Genomic DNA, 23,404 nt, shown 5'->3' with positions numbered 1-23,404 from the left:
AAAAGACTTCCCTTCTGGATCAAAAGTTTTAAGACCCGGAGCTCTAGCAATAAGTTTGATCACATCCTGAAAAGCTGAATCATGAACATCAGTCCAAACAAATCTCGAACCTTTTTTAAGTAGTTGTCGGAGTGGCTCAACAACCAAAGCATACCCCTTCACAAACTTCGCATAGTATTCACTTAACCCAAGAAAAGCGCGTAAAGCATCCTTATCTTGTGGCTTGCTAGCATTTTCAAGATTGCTAATGATATCTTTTTTTGGAAAAATCCCTTCCGGTGTTATTTTGTGGCCTAAATAGTCAATCTCTTTGACTAAAAACCTACATTTTTCCTTGCTCACAGTCATGCCTTTGCTGCTCAGGGTCTTCAAAACTTTTTCCAGAGTGACATTATGCTCATCGATGGTTTTGGCAAAAATTAAAATGTCGTTTGAAAAGACTGGACCCCTTTAACACCATTAAATAAATTTTCAATTAACTTTTGGAAAACACTGGCAGCTGACGCCAGGCCAAAAGGCATCCTCAGAAATCTGAATAACCCAAACGGAGTTATAAACGCCGTTAGATCTTTTGATCCTTCATCTAAAGTGACCTGATGGTATGCGGCTTTTAAATCAATAATTGAAAGAAAAAAAAAGTCGCTCCATTGACAGCTGCCAGCATTTCTTGTATTCTTGGCAAAGGATAAGTCTCCACTACAATGTTCTTGTTAAGAGATCGAATATCTACACACAATCTGATCTCTTTATTCTTCTTAAGGGCAATAACGATAGCCGAAACCCATTCTGAGCTATCGGTCGGTTCTATGATTCCTTGAGAACACAGACCATCCAAATGTGACTTGAGCTTGTCCCTCACACCCAAAGGTACCATACGAACTTCGTGTTGTACAGGTAAAGCTCCTTTTTTAAGTTTAATCTTATGTCAAAATCCTTTGACCTCCCCCACAACATCTTCAAAAACATTCTTATATTTAATAAGAATGGAAGACAAAGGACACTCCAAAGAAACATTGTTAACAGGCATTTCTCTTAATTGAATGGGACGATCTGAACCTGGACATAAATTAATGCCAAGTTTACCTAAATCGTACCATCCAACAATATTTTTTCCATCAATTGCAACATAACTTTTTGTAAAAATCACACGTGTTTCAAATTCCAATGTATCCTCAAAGAAACCTAACATTTTGATATCAAAATTACCAAAAGCTTTAGGATTGATATCCATTTTAGCCAGTTTAACACCCTTCCAATTTTCATAGAAGAAAATATCTGATAAGATGGTCACTGGCAAACCAGAATCAGCCATAGCCTCAAAAGTAATTTTGCCAACATGAACAATGCCTAAAGGAGCTTTGAAAGGAAGAGTAACACTGTGGATGTTACAAGAATCATCATAAATAGTGATAAGATTTTGCAAATCACTCTCCACATTTGAAACACTATTTACAGTGAAATTGACATTAACACTTTTCTTAATGATTTTACACGAACCTGTAAAATGTCCAACCTTCCCACACTTGTACATTTTTTTTTTTTTATTTTTTTTTTTAAGAGCAGGACATTCCGGATGGTTCGCCAAATGAATTTTAGACCCACATCTAAAACAACTTTACTCTCTACCACTTTTAAAATTACCTCTATTCCGCATTTGAACTGCACAAACAGAAGCACCACTAACACTTTTGTTTTCATCTGCAGCAATGACTTTTGATGACTCGATTGATCTCTATTCCTTTTGCTAAATCAATTACCTCCCCTAAAGTAGGATTACGACAAGCTAAAAGTCGTTCTTGTACTTTTTTAGTAAAACAATTTAAAACAAATTGGTCCCTTATGGCTGTATCAACATAGGCACCAAAATCACAGTTAGCAGCTAAAACTCTTAGAGCTGCCACATAATCCTCTACAGATTCATCAACGGACTGTTTCCTTTTATGAAAAGCATGCCTTTCAATCATGACATTAGGTTCATCCTCAAACTGTTTTTCAAGTCTTGCAACAGCTTCAACAAAAACATTCCACCCATCACCTCCTTTAACTGGTGGCGCAATAGGTATAAGATTCTTATAAATCTCAATTGCTGCAGTGCCCAAATAACTGAAAAGAATTGCTTTCTTTCTTGCAGCCGAAAATTCAGTACCATCAATGTCAACGATGTAATCTTCAAATGTCTCAAACCACTTCTTCCATCTTAATTTCGGTTTCCCTGGAATCTCCAAAAAGATGGACGGTTGATTACAGATTTGTGAATTTGCCATTGATACAAACACAATAAAACTCTAAAACTGTTAAAAATAGTTTAAAATGATGAGCCAATGAAAGTTAAAATGAAAAGATAACATGCACTTCAAAACAAATAGTGTGCATATCACTGAAGAAAATGGCTTCCAATATTGTGCAGATCTCCAGTCAGTTATACTTAAGTAAACAAGCTTTAAATTGTGGGCAGATCACAGCTGAATTCTGTAAAATGCACTGTACCAATAAACAAGTGTGCATATCACTATAGAATATACACCAGCTTACCAACTTTTCAACACTTGCCAATATCTATGTGGAAAAGAGTGTGCGAATCACTGATTTCGCGTTTCTATATATCGTAGATTTCATAAATACTCCGCTCCCAAGACGCTGCACATCAGATGTCATTCAGTTGAAAAAACGCCACTATGGAAATCGAAGAAGAACTTGACAGCTTTCCCCTTCATAAACATTCCCAAAATGGCCACGACGTTACGTGCTTTAAAGACGCTGCGTTCCAACCAAGCGGTGCGTTTCAATCACACACCTCAAAATGGCCACACATTGCTGTCAGTACGCTGCGTTCCTTTAAGACGATGACCAGCACTGACGTCACACCACAAGGAGCGCGCTGGTGCACGAGCAAACCAACTGCCACAGAAACGCTAATCTTTATCCGACACGAAATCCATATGAATAATGGCAACAACAGTACCTTAGGCTTATCAAAAAGCGTCGTCAGCAGCTCCCATGCGATTCTAAGCAAGAGTATCACGCCGCAAGTTCATTTTTTCAATTTTAAAAAAAACGTTAAAAATTTCAGAGACGCTCAGCAACGCAGTGGGTCCAAGAATAGTTAAATAACCCTCGTTGCCAATGTAAAGAGCGGTGGAGGCGGTAAAAGGTTAAAATTATATTTTAAGTTAAATCAAAGGACCCACTGGTGCACAAACCAAAGCGTCTAAATCAGATCAGCTCCAACCGCTTCTCTGATCTAGAACTCCGGTTCACTACAACATTCCACAATACATGTGTAACACTCTGTATTACATATCAATATTCCATATGACATCAGTAAACAATACTAGAAAGAGAAGAAAGATATTACCACAGTGAGGCGCCCGGAGACCTAAGGCCACACGAAAAAGTATTGGTGGGAAAAATGTGAGGCACAAAGAGAGAAAAAATAGGGGGAGACCACCCAAAAGATGACAGGTCTAACAAGTACTACATGTAGATCCGTTTGGGACGAGTGGTTGTCACATGGATAGGAGGGCAAACCTGAATGTTTAATCTTTCTCACTGGAAGAGCTAGCATAAGAGGGATGTAATTTAGGCAAAAGCACAGTAGAATAAATCTATGGTGAGCAAGGGTGATGCACGAAAGGTATGAAAATCCATCCCTGCTATTGGCGGAATAAAATCATATGCAACTGTCGCCTTTTGTTGTCGATACTTTCCCCTCCGGAGAAAATTAGCCCTCTGAAGATACATCTCTGTAATTTGCCGTATTACCATCCTACACAGTGAAGGGTCTCTAAATAAGTTACCCTTCCCAATTGCAGGCAGTTCAGCCTCTTCGTATCTGAGCCAACCAATCCTGTTGTATTGGTGCAAATTCATGCAGCTGGCAATTATGCGAGTCATGGGATTGAACGCATAGTGTCAGTGTTTATGTGACCATATCGAGTGTGATATCCCCAATTGTGGTAAGAGGGTTTCCTAGATTGCCTGGTGTTGCGTTATTGCAATATGTTGTAGATATACCTAAAAATACCAAAGAGCCTGACCAAGTTAGTTACTGCTAGCCAAAAGGGAAACAACCTTGCACTGGATGAAAGAATATTACCTTACCCACAGAGGCTAAGTGGTTAAAAAGTGTTACCATAAGCAATGTAAACAGGAACTGTACTCCGTTATGCAACACATGATGGATATGGTACGACTGTGTATGTACTTTGTAAGCCTGTGAGATGATATCCTCTACCCCATATTATACGGAATAAAGATGAGATCAGTAAGAAATCGTGCACGCACAGCCTTGGCGTGGACTAGCTTAATATGGTGAATTAATGGTAATGTATATCACAGTTTAATAGCTTCATTTAATTAGGACTACTGACCCTTTGCAACGGGACCTGTGAAGCAACAAGCATGCAAATACCAATGTCAATTATGCTTTTCCTGCTGGTGGTGTGTAAATGGACTGCGAATTAAATAAATATAGACACAGTTAAAAATATTTTTGGATGCCACATCATGAAAGTGCTTTAAGTGCCAAAGGGAAATATCAGGCAAGTACGTATTACGTTGTTTTAAATAACGTTGTCAGGCAATGCACCACTGTCAGAGCCCGGATGTGTGATGTATTCATTTTCACTCCACCAAACAACAAACAACAAACCATGAGGGATATATTTCCGTAATTATGCTTGTATCTCTACTCCTTTCGGTTCACCCCAGGGTCCAGTCATCACAACAGCCACTTCTATCGGGCTACCGAATAGTAACATTGAACATTTGGAAAACCAAACACTCCCTCTTGCAGTGGCCTCATTGCCTCCCCTAATGCAAATCTTTTTCTCCCTTGCCCCCATATTAAAACCAGAGAATAGGCGTTCAAGTCTTTAAAGGAGGCCATAGACTCACAACAGGTACTGCAGCAAAGTGCTAAAGAATCCTAGGTAGCAGGATCATTTTTGCGATCAATATTCTCCCGAAAGGCAGAAATGTTGATTTTTAAGGCCTACTTTCCAGAGATATACTTTTTTTTTCCAGAGTTTTATATAGTGCGAACTAGACCCGAACCGAATAGGGTTATCAGAGCGCTTTAAATAGCACCAGTTACGTTACACGAGGACACACATTCATTTTAGGCACGGGGAGATTAAGTGATTTTCCCAGAATCACAGGAGGTTTTGGCGTAGTTACAGAGACTCGAACCCAGTTCCCCTGGTCCGAGGTCGAGCGCCCTATAATACTGAAGTCTCCAGCTGAAGTTGGCATCGGCTTCAGAGGACACAGAGAAGATTTATTCAGATTGAGTCTGAGTCCACCCAGGTACTCGACCTTTGTTAGTTTGGACATTCCATCTGGCAGTTTGTTTGTTGAAAAGCTGCCCTTTTTGCAGGGTTACAACAAATGTTAAGCCTTTTTTGAAAACATGATTTTTTGCTGGCTACAGAAATCATTTCATTTCACCTTTGCTATCCAGTGGCAAAGTGCTTCTCTCCCTTTCAACATGATAAAGTTGGCAGATCCCTGATCGGCATATTTAACATACATATAGGTCCTCAATATATAGTACCCATAGGGTACACAGGGCCTGTAAGCTAAACGCAACCGCGGGCTGCAGTACTCATTGTGCCACCCACTGCAATGACAACGCAAACATGACTGCAGGCCTACCACCACCAGTCTGGCTGTGCAGGTTTAAACTGCAAATTCGACAAGTCAAAATAACCCCTTTTGACAATCCCAATACTCATAAATATTAATGTCATCCCTAGTAAACCATGCTGTCTATTAAGGCAGGGTGCATGGTATTTGACAGTAGGACAGGTAAAAGTTTATTATTAAACGTGTCCTTACAGTGAAAAGGCCCAAAAGGATATAGGGCCAAGGTTAGCTGTTCCTTATGAAAGCTTTGGGAGACAATATTAGGTTTAATAAATGTTATCTGCACTCAGGAAACAGAAATATTTCTATGATTTAAATTACAATTTAATGGTAAAATCAAATGTTGTCTATTACAGAAAAAATACTTTAGAAAAATTACCTTTCTCCTCCCTAAAGCTTCTAAAACCATTCACTGCCTTTCAACTGTCGCCTGGCAGCTCATTCACGCCCCAACCGATTTAAGAACGGCTCCTAAGAGCAAATATTAGGTTTAGATGGGTAATCTCTGCCCATTCAGATCATGAGCACATCATGTTCAAATATGCAGTGAAGGCTGGGGAGATCCTTTTTTTACATTAAAGTGTCAAAACCTGCGTGAATGCACATCCTGCTTGTCAAATCTGCTGGGGTTTTTCATATGACAATTGAGGGGGTGCTTCAAAGAGGCCTTTCCCGTCACAGAAAAATGTGAGCCAACACTTGGGCAGAGCCCTTCTGTTGTCTTCCCATCCAGTAAGAGCCCAATTCCAGTGTCACAGTGTTTGACAAGTCTACTCGATTTACACAATGTTTGGGGCACACTTCAAAGGAGGGAAGCAGAAGGCCACAACAAGTTGTGCGTTTTCTCCGTCTGGTTACTGAAAGCTCAGGTTTGTTATACCAGACTTCTGTGCTGCTGTCACTGTGGGTACAGGGACTGCATCAAACTGGATTTTGCTATTGGATGTGGGACCACACTGTGATCATCATAGTTACACTCCCCACACATGCACCTAGCCATCAGAGCCCGATATTAATGTGGCTAAAGACTTTGGCCAACTTGAAAATGCCCAAAAGTGGGAAGGATTAGCCCAGGGAAACTTTACCCCCTTGGTCAGGGCATCTACAGTGATAATTCCAACCCATTAGCTCATGCCAGGCATACGTGTGGCACACCCAGCCACCCACTTGAGAAAACTCCTGGACCCAAAGAAGATCAGAGGAGGACGGAATCTTCAGTCTGCAACCTGAGAAGAACCCAGGCGGTATGGACCTCCTCCCCTCTTGTACCCAGGACAAAGAAGTGTACTCCAAGGGTCATAAGGATGACCTCTTGTTAAAGCTAGAGGTACACAAAAAGCTACAAGGGGCCTTTTCCTGCAACTGCCCAGCTGACTAGTGGCAACAGGTGCCTGCTGTGGCCTCTGCCTGCCAAGTGTGCTACTGTGATGGATTGGGACTTAAAGGACTATGGTCAGAAGGTAAAATCTTTGGCAGAGTACACAGTACCTATCAATTGCCCCCTTCATTCCTTGTGTATCTTTTTGAGTTCAGGCTTAGTGAGATGCCCATTGATCTAATAATCCAGGTGATAATATTCTATATGTGTTTCACATTCAAACGGGATGGGCTGTGAAGCTAGGGACTGTACCTGTCCCCTCAGATATTATTCTGAGGCCTGGGTTAAGAAGCCCTGATTCCTATTAATGGAGTGATGCAGGGCATATTCCTTATTACAGAGGCATGTTACCTTTGCTGTCATATCCAACCACCCCTTTACCTTTACTAATCAGCCTTGGTCTGGTAAACGTTGTTCTCCCATCTCCGGCTGAGGTAGATCCCTCACCTCTGCCAAAATAACTAACAGTAACTTTCATAACATCAACCTTTGAAAAGTCTATTTGGAATTAAAACATCCAGGGTACCTAGGGCATCGTAGTCATTCTGATTTGCCACTCCTAAGGACACTCTTGACCTTCACGTTAACACTTCTGTCTATGTGGCCTTTCTACCAAGAAAAAGGTAGGGCGATTACCATCATATATATTTTATCATCCTTCAGTCTTCTCCTTAAGCCCCATAAAATGGATATTACTGCTTCTCGGCCACACTTTGGTGCCTTAAAACATTTTCTTGTAGGTCTTTCGCTGTCTCTGATATACTCACCATCAGGGGCTTTGAGCCAGCTCTCTAAATCCATTGGTTGGGCATATTTTTTGTTTCAGTTGTGCTCTATAGCATACAGCTTGGGCCATTGGATCAGCCCCTGAAGCCTCTAGCCAAATTTGCTGTGAGTTATGTTGTTCTGCTCTTTTCTACAAGAACATCCACATACAAAGTAGTTCCCTACAGTGCTAGGGACTTATTTGGCAACATGTGCTTTTGAGAACAAAAAATATTTTTTTCTGTTGAGCTTACCTCTGCCAAGGCTTGTTAGTCGTCAGTCCAGCAACCACCACCTTTACTCAATGCTGCACCTTGAGGGAACTCTGCAAAACCTACATCCAACGTCAGCAGTGGCTTTGTTGTTCCCCACCAGCACATATAAGGGGTAAAAAAGTGTCTCTTGCTTCAGCACCAGCCAGGACAAGTCTGCACCCGGGTTTCCCGAGCCAGGTAAAATCAAACCGACAGTTAAAGCTTGATCTTGGGACCCATGTCACATTTACCCTCCTTGTGTTCTGCACAAATCGAACTGCAAGTGACCAATAATCACTTTTGCTTTTTCGTATTGACCACAATGATAACGTTTTGCAGTACTGCTTTGCACTGATTGAATTTTGCTACTAAAATCCAACACTCCAGTTATACTTTTACCACATATTGCTCCACCTTCCAACAGCAGGGCGCAGGGTATTCAAAAGAGATGGACATGTACTTTTAAGTTTTGCATGGCCTGCATGAAAAACTCCTAAGTTCGTTTTTCACTAATGCAAGGAGTAATTACGTTTAATAAGCTGTAACTTCCAGATGGGAACAGGTAACCAGGTCATGGTTGGTGTCTGTGGAACTGAAATGAAAAATCCTCTTTTATGGTGAAGTCAGATTTTAAATTATAGTTTTAAAGTGCAACTTTTAGAAAGTTGCCATTTTCCTGCCTTAGTCATTTAGTACCTGTAGCCTGTCTCAGGGTCACATGACTGGTTACAGCTGACAACGTGGCTTTGTAAATTAATTTTAGCAAGCCAGGCACAATAGAGAGTGTAGGTGTGCCTCGATGGGACACCACTGGCATGATGGGATGGCAGAGGTGGGCACAGCTCTACTCACACTTGAATAAGCTGTGTCCTGCCTCCACACAATGGGTTTCATAACTCCTGTAGTTAGTCAGGAGCCAGGGCAGGGAAGGCAGGATACCTATGCAGTTCAAAATGGAAACCTCTAGAAGCTCCCCCACCTTCAAAAGAAGGCCCAAGTATAAATATTGGCCCTCAGCCACCAACTCTTCAGTACACTTATGGACCTGTGAATACACTGCCAGGAAGGATGACTGCTGTGCTGCATAAAGGACATCAACTCCGCTGGACTCCTGCTCTGAAGGACTGATGCCCTGCAGTTGTGACCTGCTGCCCTCTTGCCTGGGTAAGAAGAACTGGACCTGCATCTGTTGAACCCAGGACCGCAGAGAGCCTCCAAGGGCTAGCTGGCAGGCCTCCTGACTAGAGGCTCAGCGACAGAAGGCTCCCAACAACCCTGAACCCAATGCCTGAGTTCTGCCATCTGAGTCCTACCCTGCCAGGTGGTGCCTGCCCAGTCCTGGGCCCTTGGAGGTGGGCCTGAAGGTGCTATGCCAGGTCATCTGTACACCCAGCAGAACCGACGCATCTACTCTGCTGCAAGCGTTCTCTCAGTGGGGGACTTGGCATCGACCCCACAGCCCCGCATCGGATCCACCACTGCACGAAGCTTCCCCAACGCAGGCCCTTGCATCATAAATCTCTCGTAAACGGCAGCCTCGACAATGACGCAGGTTTTCGCATCACAGCCTCACAGCTCCTGGGAACAAAGGCATTGCCTTGACTGCACAACGCAACAACTATGACAAACTTCACACCGCAAGCCTTGATTAATGAGATCCTTAACGATGGTGTGGGATCTCGCATCATAGCTTTGAGGCTCCGAGGAAACAACGCATCATATCAGCCTTGCCATGGGCCCTCGCAACGCTCTACAACCAGAATGTATGGTTCTCTTGTTCAGCTGGCCTAACTTGGTCCCTATCACCGGCCCATGCGCCAATGTTGACAGCCTGAACTTGTGACTTTGTTCCGGTACGGCACGACCAGATATCCACAGTTGGCACTTGGTGTTTTCTGGCACTATTTTCACTGAAATCTTTAAGATGGCATATCTTCGTTTCTACGGATTGTAGTTTTTGCCATTTTGGGCTTGTTTTATTTCTTAAAGTTTAATCTATTTTTCTAAATCTGGTGTGGGATCCTTTTGTGGTGTTTTCTCTGCATTACTGTTCGAAGTGTTGCACAAATATACTATATATATATATATATTTTAATATATGCTTTTAATATAACATATGTAAGGTAATTATTTTCCTTCAATGTCATAACTAGCATTTATGCATTACATACACAGCTTACTATCACCATGCAATTCTAGCACTTTTTCCTCTCTCTCATCGCATTTTTGCACACAATATAATCACTCCACGAATTACAGACTGTGGATCAATGATTCTTGTAATTTGCACTTCCAATTTTACCCGCTTCCCCATTATGTACAGGTCGCTATTTTGTACATGGCATAATGTTTCTAAAGGGATTTATCCTTGAATATTTATTGAAACGACACAAGATAGATGGTTTTTAATTGAAAATGGTTTTTTAATTATTTCCATCATTCTAAGTTATTTTTCACTGTAAAGTAACTTATTTTTTGTATTTGCACATGTCTTTAGCGATACCATAGAGTGTTTTCTCTATTGCTATGATCATGTGACCTGTTTGTAAATTGGCGGGGAGGCGGGTTTCACTGCATTATAAAAACAAAAGAATATCGTTGGGTCACTGCATGTGAACAAGGGCTCTTGGAGCCCGAAACGCGTCTTGCCCTCTTGCTACCAACCTTTCCTGCAATAAAGACCAACCTGTGAATTGTGAGCTGTGGTCCGTCTCCTGTTTGCTTCGCTAGTCCTGGGTTGCGCTGGGATTGGAAGTGGCGTTCCTTGGAGTCTGCGCGTGTGTATATGTATATATATATATATATATATATATATATATATATATATATATATATATATATATATATATATATATATATATATATATATATATATATATATATATATATATATATATAGAAAGAAAGAAAGGAACCGAAATATAGAAATCATCCTGAAGATATCAGATATACAATGGATTAAGATATGTCTAATTATGAGACATGGAAGTTGATGAAACAGAACTGGACGCTCCTTAGAATGGACGAAAACCTTAAGAAGCACTTGCCTAAATATCAGAGTATAACATAGAAAAAAAACAGCATCTTTAATGGACTTGTTGACTAGAAGTTACATGATTTCAGACAACTCTGGAAAGTCCGAGATTGCGAATTGCCTTTTCAGCACGAAGAGAGGCTTTTGGAGATGTCTTAAGTGCAAAGCGTGTACTTATGGTCAAAATATAACTGAATTTGTAGACATGCAAGGAAAAGTCAACAAGGTAAAGGAATGGATATCTTGCGAAACGACGTTTGTAGTGTACTTTTTTAAGTATACATGTGGAGAAAAGTATGTGGGAAGCACTATGAATAAACTGAAGCTTCGCATTCTGAAACATCTACGTGCAATTAAAAACAAAGACTTCTCGTATGCCATGGCCAAATACATTTGGGAAGTGCATGATGCCAATGTCAAACATATGAAATTCTACGGCATACAAAATAAAAAAAAAACGAGGTGGCAGTTGAGAAATGGCAGAGAGCGGAGTTCAGATTGATATTTCCGGTTGGGAACAGGCCATCCTTGGGGTCTGAATTTGAATGTTGTTTCATTTTCATTTATAAGTGTGCTTCCAGCAAGGAATTCTTGAACAATAAAAGCAATTCCCGAAAGGGATAGAATGTGATCTCAAAACTTGTACTGTACATTAATGTCACCTGCACTTTATAAAAATGTGCATGGCTTTCCCAATGACTACGAAGATGTTTGATACATAGGTTAAAAAAATGTGCATTTGCACTTCATAACGTAATATTAAGATTTTACATTTAACAAAAGGTTATGTCAGATTAGAGGGAACCTCAAATTGAGTCAACTAAGTGATGCATCTGCACCGTATAACAACTTGCATGTTTTGCACAATGACCAAGACAACATCTGATGAACAGGGTTGAGGATGTTGGTAACTGAATATGGTTTGTGGAATTAACTGCAGAGTAATACTACACATGTACTTTACTATCATAGCATTTGCACTTTAAAAGAATCTGGACTACTACTTATTTACACATTGATACTTTCATTTGCACTCTAAGAAAACTGGAATATGAATTGTTTACCCGATTATATAGCAGTACCAATAATTGACAAATAGATATAACTGTTTAGAGTACTTCACATCTACATCATTTGCACTTTAGTTTAACTTTGAGTACTTGCATCTCTTGCACAATAGCAGTGAAACTATTTACATTGCACTTTGAAACTTTGAAGACTCTAAATATGGTTGTAAGCAACAGGATCTGCACTTGCACTTCAGAAATCCTAATGAATTACTTATGCAACTTATATAGCAGTACAGAACTAAGAGTTACAGAACTTATAAAAGATAACAGACTCATCCGACATTGAATGCATTAGTATACAACAAAGAGAGAGAATACCTGTACTATACAATATGGAAAGCCATGTTATCAATTGCACAGATCCTGTACTCAAGCTATTATTGTGGTTTTAGAGTGAATACAAGACCAAATGAAGACTTTATATGGGTACTCTGAATGTAACCCATTATCACTGTGCATTATAAATATTGTCAGTCTCTAAATGGAATACTATGGCTATATGAGGCTTTGAGAGGTCATCCTTACGGTACTTTACCTACTGAATAATAAGGGACATTTTAAATTCAGTTTATTGTGTTTATGTAATATCACATGTATTTCCATTTTATAGCCGCTCCAGACTAACATATGTAAATTAAACTATGCTGGGTTCTTATTATTTTGAAGTTTGCCTTGTGACAAGACAGAAAGAAAAGGGTGGCTAAAACGTGATATAATAATGGAAAACTAGAAAGGAATGTGCGCAGTCTAGTTTTTCACGTCCAGCAGTCTCGTTTTTTTCTAACCCAAAGTATGGTAATGGGGGTAAAAGATCTTTCCCTTTAAATAGCACACTCTACACGATGTAACACTATGACCCTGTTGAAGGCTGCAGCCGAAAAGAGTTGGTCTCACTGTTGCACTTTATGGAGAAAATATAAAATATAATGAAAAGGATTGTTATGAAATTACAGAGCTGTGTGTGTTTGTTTATAGTTAAGAACTAGTTTCCATAGGAAGAGCGTTTTTTTGTTTTGCCAATAACTTTAGCACTGCTAAGCGAGTCTTCACTAAATTTTCAAAAATTGTTTTCTTTAGTCGGTTCAGCTGGATTGTTGAAAGTTTCAGGGAGATCCGTCAAGCAAGGGCCAAGAAAAATAAGGGGGGTGGGAGGGGGGGGGGAGGGGGCAGTCCCACAACGGGTTTTCCTCATGCATTTTCCCCATAGTGATTTTGAACACTACTTCAGCCCGAACCGCTAAATTAAATTACACCAAATTTAGCAAAATGCTGCATATTGGTCCAGAAAGAATGCTTTTTGGGATTTATTGTAAATCCGTTCAGTAGTTTTTGAGATATTAGATATATCTTGGGACGTGAATCCGTGCAGTAGACTTGTGGATCCACATTCCTAATGCTGACATCCAATTGGCTGCCAATACTTCTACCAGAAAGTGTTGCAGCAATCTTGGGCCTGGGCTTCAAACAAATGTAAACAAATGTAAATAATAAAGAGAAGGGGGTATGGTAGGAATACCCTGATCACTTAGGAGTGGTGGCAAGGGTTAAAAGCATTATTTATAATTCAATTTTGCCGCAAATGGATCAGCAGATCCGGGAATTTGAGATGTCATCAGCGATGCCACTGACCATTTCTTGAGTGATGCAATATGTGATGTCATAAGCAGTGCCTTTGGGGATCGCAAGTTATAGTTGGCTCAGGTAACTATAACTGCTGACTTTCACTGGTTATGTACAAGTGAAATCTGAACCTAAATATAATGTTCCTGTAACCTTTGGGTTTTCCCAGTGAATTTCTCAGGGCTTTTTTTATACATACACACACATATATACACACACATATTCCCCCGTCACACCCACCTACAGCTAAATGGTATCAGAAAATGGTAGGTTTTGGGTCTGCCTCCGGTACAGTACAGTTGGTGCTAGCATAGCAAAACCATAAGCAGCAGAACAATAAAGAAAAAAACCAGCCATGGACGAGTTAATAACACAAAATGTGTTAGAAACATGTTTAATATACAGATACTGGAAGAAAATTGATTATTCAAATAACCTTTTCATCATGCCTCTACCTTTGCATGTGCCAACTAGTATATCAGATTGGTTAAGAGCGTGCATCCACTACCTATTTGGAGCATACCTCCGAACTTCATGCATGTCACCATAATTAACTATTCACAGTTTACACCTCAACCATCAATTTTTCCACCATGTACAACAAATGGAGCAGCTCTTTGCTTGACAAACGAGAATGTCCTTTGGGTCATCTGCAGAGGTTGAAAATGAGTTTGGGGCTTAAACAGAAGTGTAATAAATACACTGCAATCCAAGTACAAAACGGCGCCTTTTCTCTCAAAACAGAAAAATGTATGACCCCCCCCCCCTCTGTTTGTCCCTCAGAAGATGGTCCTGTTTAACAGTGCATTAAGGCCGATTACTGCTGCCATCTGCAGGTACTTTTTCTTCACATCAATTATGCCTTTTCCCTAAACATCTCCTTCTATTATCTTTTTTTGCAATAGTCCATATAAATGTGACTGTGCTAAATTTGTAGTTAATGATTGATTGACTTCATCAAATCTATCTTTCCTTGCTAATTGTAGTTCTTTTTTTCTTACTTTGTTTCCCACATTTATTAACTAGTTGGTCCAAATAAATCTATTTCATCTTTTAATTTTAAGTGCTCGGGTACTTATGCTTCTCTGGCTGATGAGCTGCAAATTCTGATTACCTGCAGTGGTCCCTTCTCTTGCCATGTGATCAGAACTTGTAAATGTGGTTTGAATCTACCACTCATTAAGTTTGGTCTCAAATGGTAGTGCTATTGAAGACCCAGACTTTTAATTTAAGATGTTCCATCGCATTGCCCTTTGAAATTGGATGATGGCATTGGTGTCTGGTATAAAGAGGACCCAGCTGAAGATACATTTATCAACCTGCAGTGATTTCCTTAAACTCATGGTATGTTAGGGTGCTGTTAAGGTTATTTAGCACGAGTCTGTTTGTATGATGTTTTGGGGACAGAGAAACAGTAGCATTTTGTTAGTTCTATGAATTTTGCTAATGCCTTGATGAAAGTTGAAAGAATAGGTTCTAAGATCTTGCACGTAATTTTTCCTAATACTAAAAGACATTTCTGCTAAGAGGGTAAGTCCGATAGACTTCATTTCAGTGGCGGTGAGTTTTATGGAAGCTTTCTCTATGAGTTTAATCATTAAACAATGATTCTGCTTTGTCTTCCTTCTATGACTCGATGCAGTTTGTCCACCTTCTCCCCAAAGTTTCTCTATTGTCTTCTGTTTTCAAGCAAGTCCCTTCACTATTGGGCTGAACTCAATGCAACCATTTGAGTCATTGACGGCAAACTTAGGACCCTTTTTCACTGAAGGCACTAGGTTAGTTATTAATGATTGGCTCAAGTCCTTGGCAAGCCATGCTTTTGCCTTTAGTTTCCACAGGGGAGCTAGTTGGACAATCTGATAACCAAAGGGTAATTGCCTTGAACGTAAATATTTGTGATTACTTTTGAGAACAACAATTGGTCCATTATCGTCTTTTCAGACTGCCCCCAAGGTTTAAATTGTATACCGCAGATTAAACAATGGTGCATTTGTTTTATTCTTTGCATTTCAACTTTCGAGGGTGTAAAAATGTTGTTGCTCCTAATTGATTTGCTTTTTTCCTAAAGGGTGGCAGCTTTTCCTCAGTTGTTTGATATTAAGGGCCATTCTACGTTTGCTCTGCACCCTTGGCTTTTGATCCTGGCAGCTTGGCTGGGACACAAAGGTAAAGCTTGTTACAGTGAACCAGCCTGGAGCTAATTATTGTTTGATATTTTATTATAAAAGTTGTGGTTATATTATCGATATTTGTATCGCTGTTTGGAATCTTCTGTTGTATTATGTGCTGTCCAAAATGCATTGAAATAACTTGGGTGGTTCGTTTTTTTGTTGTTTTTTTTAAGTAAAATTTTAGACTGGCCATTCTGGAACATCTTATGCTGTGCGACAAACTGATGTGTGTTTTCTGCTTCATTCATCGACTCGTAGGGCTAAATAGAGGCCAGGGGTGTGCTGGCGTTTGTTTCTTCAGCACCAGACTATCTGTGTCAATCATCTTCCCTTTGGGTATCAGCTGCCTTCTGATTTCTGACTACATAATGCTTTATTGGAAACATTTTACATGTGTGTGGAACAGCAGTACCTGAAGAGTAATGTGTGTAGGACTTTGGTTACCACAAGAAGCTTTGCTGCCTCTACGCTTTCATGGCCTTTGACAGACAAAATATCGATGTCTGGCCATATAAAGAGGGTTTTCTATATACCTGTGTGTATGGATAGGAGTTTATGCTTCAGTTTAAAACGGTATATATAAATAAAACATTGTTTGAATAAATATAAATATATATATATTTATGCGCAACATACGCGTGTATGTCTAGACATGAAAATATTATTAGAAATTAATGGATATATGGGTTTATGCCTTGTACAGGGATGGGACTACATTTTATTGTACATGGGTGTCTGTATAGATGTAGTATACGTTTATCTATATAGTTTGGTGAGTGTGTCTATGCATGTTTATTATTATGTTAAAAAATCTCCACCTCTTTCTTTCCGTCCACTCTGACCCTTCCCAGAGGTTTTAGACTACAATGGACTCTCAAATATGCTTTGTAAACGTTTTCTTCTGATCTGCCCAATTCATCCGACTAACACGTGCACACATCCACCACTCCCAATAAAATCGCACCTTTTTTCTTTCCTAATCCACTTCAGTTAATCTATCCCTTTTCAAACCACTGGAGTAAATGCATGAGATTCAATAACACAACTAATCATATAAGGAAAATAATTAAGTCATTACCCCTCTGACGCATCTTAATCAGACTGGGACAGCTGAGTGCAGGGTACATGCACATTTGTGCAGGAAGCGCACCACAAATATTGATATCTTACTGGCTGTGAAATTCAATCACTGACTCGATCTAACACATATAAGCGGATAACGTCTGCTTACCTCCCACGGTGGACTTGTAATGTTTGGTGAAGGAGTCGTTGGAGTAGCGCTGTACCAGGGAGGTTTTGCCCACGGTGGCATCGCCCACAATGAGTACTTTGAACAAGTGGTCGTGAGTGCCCATTACAAATCCAGTCACATACCTCGGTGAATCAAAACCACCTCCTCCTATTCAATGCTATTTCCTCTGACACATCACCGAACCACAACTCGGACCTGCTGCCACGAACCCCTCCACGAACACCCAGTCTCAAGGACGTGTTCCCCTTTATACTCATTGAGGGAACTTCCTCATTGGCATGGGAAGTCAGTGCACGAGTTATTCAAGGGAAAATGCATGCAAGGACATGCACTGCTACTCTTTTTCTCCCAGACGACAACAGGGGTGTCACCAAGTCTGTCTCAATTATGTAGTGATTAAATGTGCCTTGCTATAAAGAAATCGATTCCTTTGTCCGAGCACTGGGGGCAACCGTGTCCCGCCGAGTGTCAGTATCCATTCTACCAGCGCACCCGAGAGAAGTCTTCCCTGTTAAATTGAAGTAGGTCTTGTAGTTAAATTGTTCTCAGCACTAGGAACGCGAGCCACTGCCTACTCTGCCCAATGCAGCAACACTTGTACCCATGTACGGTTCTCCCGTGGTGGTCGTCCTGGCTCGACGTACCCAACATTCACCAGCTACAGAGCTACTTGGCAACAAAGCAGCAAGAGCGATTAGTCTCCGTCACACCCCACCCCCCTCTACACTTGCCACCCGCAGAACCAGCCTCTCTCGTAAAACGAACACAAACATCTCGGCTTCTAACTCCTGTCTCGTGATCTATGAAGCCTCGGGCGGTCAGGTGACTGAAGTGAACCCGACATCTTTGTTGTGTTCCTTCCCATTCAAACTACATTTCCCACAACACAACGGGCGCTGCTATAATTTAACCTGAACAGAGAGGGTGGAGCTGACTAGGGAGGCCGCTATGACGCGGGGGAGGAGTTTAGAACGTGCTAGTCTTGCTCCTCGTCAGAAATGCGATATTTTGGCCTCGTTTACAGACAAGGCACCCTTTTGTCTGAAGCAGTTGAAGTGCATTAAAAAGTACGGGAACTATGATCCTGAACACAGGGGGGATGGGCGGGGGTCAGACTCATAGTTAAAGACAATGAAATATTCTGTAACTATGTATCTGCTCGCCACCAATAAGACTGAATAAAATGTAAATGCAAAATACGGATGCAATTTCCAAGGGGGGCGGGGGAGCTAAGTTTTATTGAGAAATCACTGACCACGGAAAAAATGAGTTTTTCAAGCCGTAGGGCAGAAACAAAGATAATACAACGTCACTGCACAGAAACATGTACCAGAAGCTATAAGCTGCCGTTAATTCCTTTCTTACACAAATCCAGAAACTATTTACACCTAGCGTTTTCTGCATCAGAATTTTCAGAGTTGGACTTATGCTCACACAGAGACTTAATTCGCATTTTTTATTTTAATACAGAATTTATTTCAGCTCAAAACTGCTGAGTAAATGTATTTCCAATTGCTTTTACATGGAACATTCCTTAGTGTATACATGGTTTCTTAAGAACTCGTGAATTAAGTATTGCACAGTGCCATGCTTTAGCAATACCAGTATGCCAATGCAGGACCTTCAAACAGCTAATGGCTTCATATTTTTTTTCAGTAGCACTTGGCGTGATTGGTCTTCTACGCCCATACATATAATGAGATAAGTGAAACAATAAGTCCCTGACTGATGTCTTATGGGCTAAAAGGTCTTTACTGTCTTATGATGTTACACACCATAAGCCCCGGATGAAAGGGACAATTGAGAAGTGCATATGGAAAGGGGTATATTGGGGAGATGGTGAACAGATCAATACCTGTGGGAAGGGGTGGCTACAGTATTGGAAAGAAAGTACATCCAGCCCGGGATTAGATACAGGTTGCTGAATACAGGCTTACAAAAGGGGCGTGGCTACCATTAGTGTAGCAGGTGCAGTCACCAGGGCCCAGTGAACCCTGTTGATTCTGTATTTTAGTATACCAACTGTAGTCAAAGGGGCCAATTTTCCTGACTTGCAACAGGGCCCATTGCAACCTTCGCAGGGGTGGCTTCACCCCACTGGCTCTGAGCCAGCAGATGAAATAAAAATAAAACAATTACCTAAATCGTTTTATATTTCATTTGCAGGCTCTCCGCCCATTCAGGGAGGGGTGGGGGCGAGGCATGGGAGAGGGGATGAGCACTGCTATGTGCACTCTCCACGTGCGCATATTTGTTTGGCCAGCCTTCTCAGGGCCGCCAAACACATATGCACACTTAGGTTTCTCTAGTCCGACTGCATTGAACAGCCATGCTGGAGAAACCCCACAAACACCCTGGTCTGAGCGGAGCATCTTTTCAGCCCGTTAAAACCAATCTCTGTGCTGCTCCCACATGAGAGTAGCATTGGGATCGCACAAGGAGTATGTCCCAGTGTATGCTGGGAGCCTGGGACCAGGAAGAGAAGATGGAGGCTCAATACAGGAGGCGACCGCAGCTCCAGGTAAGTGGGCTTTTATTATTAACCCCCACACACTCTCCCGAACCTTGTCCACCCACCGCAGCACCTCTTCATTGTGGCGGGCACCACTGATCCTTGCTATGCTAATGGCTCACACCTCAAATTTATATATGAACACAAAGTGAAATACGGCACATACAAATAATACACACAGGCCCCTGAAGTGAAGGCTCTAGTGTTTAATAGGCGGGGCCTGAGTCCCACTTCTGTCTCACTGGCAGTAGTGACAATTCCCCCATCACTATAGGCAACATTCGAGTTAGGCCCCATAAGCAGTCAGAGTCTCAAGATTCCCACTCTGACTCTTTCAGAAAAGTCGAAAGTATTCTAGCCCTGAAACACTATCTAGCAGACACTTCCCCTTTCCCCCTTCCATCAGTCTTACCCGCACCAGCAGGTATTGCACAAACGAAGTCTCTAAGAGCATCTCACTCGGGGGCGCAAAGGATGCAGTCGCTGCCTTTGGTGAGTAACACTCATAGCTGTGCAGAGGCAGCAACTGGGTGTCCTTGGCGCTCCTCGGAAGCAACAGTATGTTTCCTTTGGGGTGGGGGACTAGATGGGGATGTATGACATTACAACGCATGCTTTTACATCGCATGCTTTTACATCGCAGTTTTTACAATGCATGCTGTTACAACGCATAGCGCTTTGGGGTGCTGGATAGTGAATAGTTATATTTTTCTATTCCAACTCCAGTCCCCGTGGACACTAGGGAAGGTGTTGGATAGTAAATTAAATCTATTCCCTATCCAAGAGCGCCCCCCAGCGCAATGCGTTGTAATGGTTTGCGTTGTAAAAGTTGCGTCGTAAAGGCACTGCGTGGTAAAAGTTGCGTTGTAAAGGATGTTTCCCACTAGATGGCTTTTTATTCCACTCCTCAATCAGAGCTCTGGACCACACAGGTACCACAGCAGTCTCTTCTCTCAACAACCAAATCAACTAGGCTACTATCTTTGTCCTTTCAGGTGGCACCCTATGGCATACAGGGTCACCACGTCTACTCCACACCCGGGCAGTTGGCCCAATCGGTACGGCAGCACGGTCATCTTCACTACCAGCATCGGCTCCTCTGCTATGGAGGAAGAGCGTCCCCCCACCTGCTAGCTGTCAAAAAATAAAATGATAATAAACCCTGGTTTATTATCATTTTATGTTTGCTCTGGAGCTGAGGCTTGGGGCGGGGCCAGGGGGATGACAGGCTGGTGGAGTGTTTTGCACTGCAGCTCAGTGCGCTAGATAGTCTCAGGCCAGCCAAACCGTCGTGCACTGAAGCTCTCTCCAACACCAGCTGCATTTCCAGGTTGGAGAGAGCAAGCACATGCTCCCAGTCTAACTGGGAGCGCAAATCATTGGAACTCAGGCCAATCCTGACACTGCTTTTAGCAACATGAAAGGAGTGTCAAGATTGACCGCAGTGCACTCGGGGAGCCTGTAGAAGGTAAGTGGGCAATGCAGCGATGCACGTTAGTGTTCTTTTTATTTTTTGTATATGTTTCATTCGTCTGTCGTCTCCCCACCCCACCATTCTATCCTTACACTGGCCCCTAGTGTTCACTGCACCCCCTCTGGCATACAGGTTCTCTGACTCTCTAAGCCGCACAGGGCACCAGCCTAATTGGCACAGGTAACTTTATGGTGCCCCCCTCTGGCATTCAGGGTCACCTACTTACACACCACACATGGGCTACGGCCCAATCGTCACAGTAGCCCTCTCCTCACAGCTTGCTACAGAGACCCATACACCAGGATCCCCCACTGGACCTCGCTCCCTCCAGCAAGCTCATCTTCCTCACAGGGCACCCTAGCAAACAGACATGCAATGGTGCTTCAGGCTCCAGGGGCAGGTGATCCTGGAGTTCCCCCTGGGTGATATCCCCTCACCCAGCTGGGAGACTGGCAGGCCTTAACCTCCAGTCCTAATCACCGGCAGAAGTCTTGTAGAGTCTCTCTTTCACAACCTGACTGGCTGCTTGACAGTTGACAATTTCGGGGGCGACCAGCACCCCTTCTTATAGTCCATTAACAGACACCAATTGTGAGCTAGGGACTTGAATCATTGAACATATGATCAATACAATAGAAGACTTTAAAGGTGAACCTCTTTTGCACATGCAGCAAATGCTGCAAATGCAGCAAATGTAGCTCAATGAGATTGGCTACGATGTGGCCATTTTTTTTAATATCATGGAGAACTCACGATGCCTCACTTTTAATAAGTTGCAGTCTGGCTGACAAAATCTAAACTTGGGTGTACAAGTCATATTCCACCACCACTTTCTTTTGCAGAAGAGTCGCAATAGATAACTCACAATAAAGGATCCTGAAATAACAGACATTTCAACAGATCAGGAGGGAAGGCATGGTTCTAAGTTAGTCAAGACTGTTAGCTTTCTAACGTGTAATGCCATAGGTTAGAACCCCAAATCTAAGGAGATTTGTTAATCAGCCGAATCTCCATCTTAAAATGATTGATTATCAAGCAGTATGGGCTCACCACCAACAGACAGCTTTCAGTGCTAGAGGAAACATCTGAAATGCCATTTCTTCTTTTCTCTGAACCGTCAAAAGAATTTAAATTTAATCTGGGCACCTGTAAAAGGATCAACCCTTTCAGCAGAGGCACAAGAAGAGTCAGCTGCAGAGTGCACAATAAAGAGAGCAGCGAGGAGCACTCCACATTACACTAATACAGGTTTGGAGCATGAGAAATAGGAGGGACTCTGTGCTGATGTGACTTTTTTAAAGACAAAAGATTTAATCCACAGTAAAGCTCGGCACATAATGTGCAATGCTGATAGGAATTGTTAGAGGGTCTGAAGGCCAAAATGGGGTGGCATGTCCTGTTTTTGTGTGTATGAAGCCTCTAATGGTCCTCAGCATACTCCTCCCAAGTATTACGCAATCTGGTGGGTGTAACTGGATGTGGTAATAAAGTTTGTGACGCAGTACGTTCAGTTAACAATGTGGTCGGTTACATGCTCCCAGGCTGGAAAGGACACTACAACTGGCAACAAGATAGGGGATACGTGCACCCAAGGATACTAGACTGCTCTCCTTGAGATTTTGCTGTGGTCCAGTAAACTGCTTGTGTGTGTCACATGCGCCTCAAGAGCGGTTTATGGTTGATGAATGTGGAGTCCAAGCGCAACTCCAGCTTTTGAGAGGCCCTCGAAAGAAGGTGAATGCCCTACGAGGGGCACAATCAGTAAGCCTGTCAATAATCTACTGGTAAGGCTGAAAGAAAAGATACTGCACCACAGCATAACACAGAGCCAGCACCAATACAAAGCAGAATGCTAAAGACAATGACAACCAGATATGAAGAAACACTAAAGGCAGCGACAGCCAGGTATAATGTGAGAGTGGTGAAATGCATGTGCAAGAAGCGAAACCAATACTCACTGTGAAGAAGGAAGATGGCGCCTGCCGACCTCAGCTTGGGCGTGGTGACCTGAATACAAGTGAGCAGGCTGATGCTTGCAGAGGTACCACAGGGAGAAGAGACTCTGAAGGACAAATGCTGTCTGAACAGCACACACTAGACCAAATGGAGAATGGGAAAAGTGCCAAATACAGCGCAGCCATGCCCCTGCAACCATCGCCTACTTTCGATCCTACCAAAAAGCAGAATATTGGCGCTAGATGGACTGCCTGGATCAAAACGCTTGA

At 42.0% G+C, this 23,404-nt stretch overlaps 1 protein-coding gene across 2 annotated transcripts in view; it reads right to left on the bottom strand.

Annotated features, from left to right (window-relative positions):
- RAB29 (RAB29, member RAS oncogene family) overlaps nucleotides 1-23,404 on the bottom strand; it is a 328,586-nt gene that overhangs the window by 97,204 nt on the left and 207,978 nt on the right. Inside the window, exon 1 of one of the 2 annotated variants that reach the window (XM_078644597.1) lies at nucleotides 17,173-18,067. The exons of the other annotated variant lie outside the window; for it this stretch is intronic. Within the exon in view, the coding sequence (XP_078500723.1) occupies nucleotides 17,173-17,296 (124 nt within the window). The 5' untranslated portion in view covers nucleotides 17,297-18,067. Of the gene's footprint in view, nucleotides 1-17,172; nucleotides 18,068-23,404 lie in introns of those variants that run through there. 2 annotated transcript variants of the gene reach the window in all.

This window comes from Lissotriton helveticus, chromosome 5_1 (genome assembly GCF_964261635.1).
Source record: "Lissotriton helveticus chromosome 5_1, aLisHel1.1, whole genome shotgun sequence".
In the NCBI taxonomy this organism is placed as follows: Eukaryota; Metazoa; Chordata; class Amphibia; order Caudata; family Salamandridae; genus Lissotriton; species Lissotriton helveticus.
This window is presented reverse-complemented; position numbering and strand designations above follow the sequence as displayed.